At 38.7% G+C, this 2,929-nt stretch overlaps 1 protein-coding gene across 1 annotated transcript; it reads right to left on the bottom strand.

Moving 5' to 3' along the window:
* Window positions 1-810: 810 nt before the first annotated feature.
* LOC129903395 (high affinity nitrate transporter 2.4-like) lies at window positions 811-2,642 on the bottom strand. The gene is made up of 3 exons (XM_055978943.1): window positions 1,833-2,642; window positions 1,631-1,746; window positions 811-1,551 (listed from the first exon to the last, which is right to left on the bottom strand). Exons 1-3 carry the CDS (start codon window positions 2,640-2,642, stop codon window positions 885-887), a joined length of 1,593 nt encoding a protein of 530 aa, XP_055834918.1. The 3' UTR covers window positions 811-884.
* Between the last annotated feature and the right edge of the window lie 287 nt (window positions 2,643-2,929).

Genomic DNA, 2,929 nt, shown 5'->3' with positions numbered 1-2,929 from the left:
TGGGACCCTCTGTAAGTACTCATGGAATCAGTGTGTGTAGCCTCAGCATGATCAACTTCATATTTATAGCATTATTGGGTCGCACAAGCAGAATTAAGCGATTTTCTCATTTTTCACATGTATTATCCATTAATATTTTAGTGATATGGCTTTCGATCAAAGTTTTTCCAAAACCTTTATGGGACTCTCCTTAAGTACCCGGGAGAGAAGTACGTGTAACCTCAGCATGACTTTTGGTTAATTTTTTCTTGAAACTTTTATGGATCCCTCCGTAAGTATCCGAGGGAGCAGTACGTGTAGCTTCAGCACGATCCATGGCATATTCATACCATTTTGGACCGCAAAAGCGGAATTAGGGGATTCTCTCATTTTTCGTGTGTGTTAGGCTATGAATAATTTGGTGATATGACTTTTAGTCAAAAAATTTCAGAAACCTTTATGGGACCCTCCTATGTACTCGGGGAGCGGTAGGTGTAGCCTCAACATTATCCTTGGCATATTCGTAGTATTTAGGAATCGTACAAGTGAAATTAGAAGACTTTCTCATTTTTCGTTTGTATTAGCCCATTGGAATAGCCTTCTAGAATTGAACAATAAATGATGGATCTTTACACAAGATCAACTATTAATCTTAAAGAGTCTCCCAAAATAAAATAAAATAAAAGCACATATTATAAGAAACCATACTTTTTTTTTTGAAATTCGGGGATGGGAAAGGGATTACAAGGTGGGAATCGAATCTTTATCAACAATGCGAAAGTTCAAATTCCTCGAAAAGAAAGACATCACACTTAGGTAATGAAAGCTCATTCAAATTAAAAGGCATATATCACACACGTTATTATGTTGTACAAACATGAAGTGCGAGTAAATTTTTTTCCCCATCACACGCGATTTGGCGTTACATTAGGCGGAGTAGATGCTGAACCCACACGCTTGCCACGCTCCGACCGGCTATTTTCGGCGAACTTGATACTGTTTTGGTGCATCCCCTTTTTCTTCTCATCCTCAGTGTACTCAGAAGTGAAATAATGTTCTTCAGTACCTTTAACAGGGTCTTTAGATGGAGGCAAAAACATACTACCCCATTGTGGAAAATGAACTAAAGATACTGGAAGCGTACACGCGATGATCATGATCCCCATGTACGTTAGCCCTGTTCCTGTCGAGTACTTTGTGCTCGTGAAAAATAGTAATTGTGTCAATCCCGAACCAAAATTGCCTCCAGCTCCAGTCATACCCGAGAGTATACCTAATGATCGTCGCGAAATGAAGGGAATAACACCAAATGTTGCACCACATGCTGCTTGTGCACCTATTGAGAATATGATCATCCAAGTAATAGCCAGGGGAAGTGTGTTAGCCCTTCCAAGAAGTAAGCAGAATACTCCTCCAACTGTTTGTAAAATCCATAGGTTCCATAGTCTGCCTCTCATCCCGAAATGTTTGGCTGCAACATCCGATGACCATCCTCCAAATGGTCGCGCTAATAGGTTAGCCATACCAAACGTTGCAGCGATGATTCCAGCCGTGTGAAGCTTCAAATCAAATCTACACAAAAAAAAAAATTGAGATTTAATTTCTTTAATATTGATGTTCGTAACGTAAAGCTTAGCGAAGAAAATCAAACCTATCGAAGAAGTACTCAGCAATCACGTTATCTGTAGTCAATTCAACTCCCATGGAGTATCCGTAGAGCAGGACAAAGATCCATGTCCTGTAATTTGTTACAGCATACCATAATATCTATGAAAAGACAGATAAACGTAACTATTAGCGATATATAGTTGATATGTACTAGATCCAATCTCAAATACAACGATTTTACTCACCTTTGAGAATTTATCTTTAGAAACGTCACCTTTCTTTTGTAAAGAAGCAAGGTTACCATCAGGTAAATCTTGGCCAAGAGTTAACACCAAAATCCCCATAATAACATGAAGCCATCCAGGAATAAAAAATGCAATTCTCCAAGCAGTAAATGGAGTGGCCCCCGCTCTACGTATTATATCGTAGAGCAAAGGCATAATAAGTTGAGTAGCACCGCCACCCATATTCCCCCATCCTGCAGCTGTCCCATTAACAAGTCCAATAATCTGACTATTAAACATCGTACTCATCCAATACTGACATGACACAAATGTCGCGAGTGAGAATCCAATCATAAACCTCACAGCAACGTAACCCCCAGCCGATGACACAAAAGACATACAAAAAACAGCAGGGGCTGATAACATTATAAGAAACGCGCAACCATATCTAGGACCTAACATGTCACAAATCACGCCCATCGCGAGCCTAGACAGGATACTACCCGAAACAGAGGCAACTCCAGCATTACCAACATCCATTTTAGTTAAATTAAGATTGTCCCTAATAACAGGGACTAAAGGGGCAGCAGCAAAAGTCGAAACGAAACAAGTGAAAAATGAAATCCATGAGAGTTGAAACGTTAGGCCATGAGGTTTCGAAAACGAATAAAATTTAAAAACTTTAGCCTTATGTTCAGAATCAACAGGAATTTTAAAATTGGCAGAAGTATCAGTTGGTACAATTGGGGAAGCTACTGAAAATGCAAGAACCGGCTCTCTACCAGTAACACCGTGCATAGAACTACCTGGTGATCCTTCAATATTACTCATTTTAGGAAGATTGGTTAAAATGCTAATTAAACAAGAAAGGTGATTAAGGGTGGCGTTTTAATTTTGAGACATTGATTTAGGCTGTGTTTATATAGGTAAAAAAGAGTTGACAATTTAGAGGCTTAAGTTAACCAATGGAGATTCCAAATGGTTAACCTTTTAGTATATCCCAAAGGATGCTAATTTTAAGGAATCTTAAAGAATGTCCACTAACTAATTGGAGACAGTTTTGTTTAATCCTAATTGATAAATAGACCTTTTGAACTGGTTTTTTGTTCTCTTCTTGT

Source organism: Solanum dulcamara, chromosome 9 (genome assembly GCF_947179165.1).
Source record: "Solanum dulcamara chromosome 9, daSolDulc1.2, whole genome shotgun sequence".
NCBI lineage: Eukaryota > Viridiplantae > Streptophyta > Magnoliopsida > Solanales > Solanaceae > Solanum > Solanum dulcamara.
This window is presented reverse-complemented; position numbering and strand designations above follow the sequence as displayed.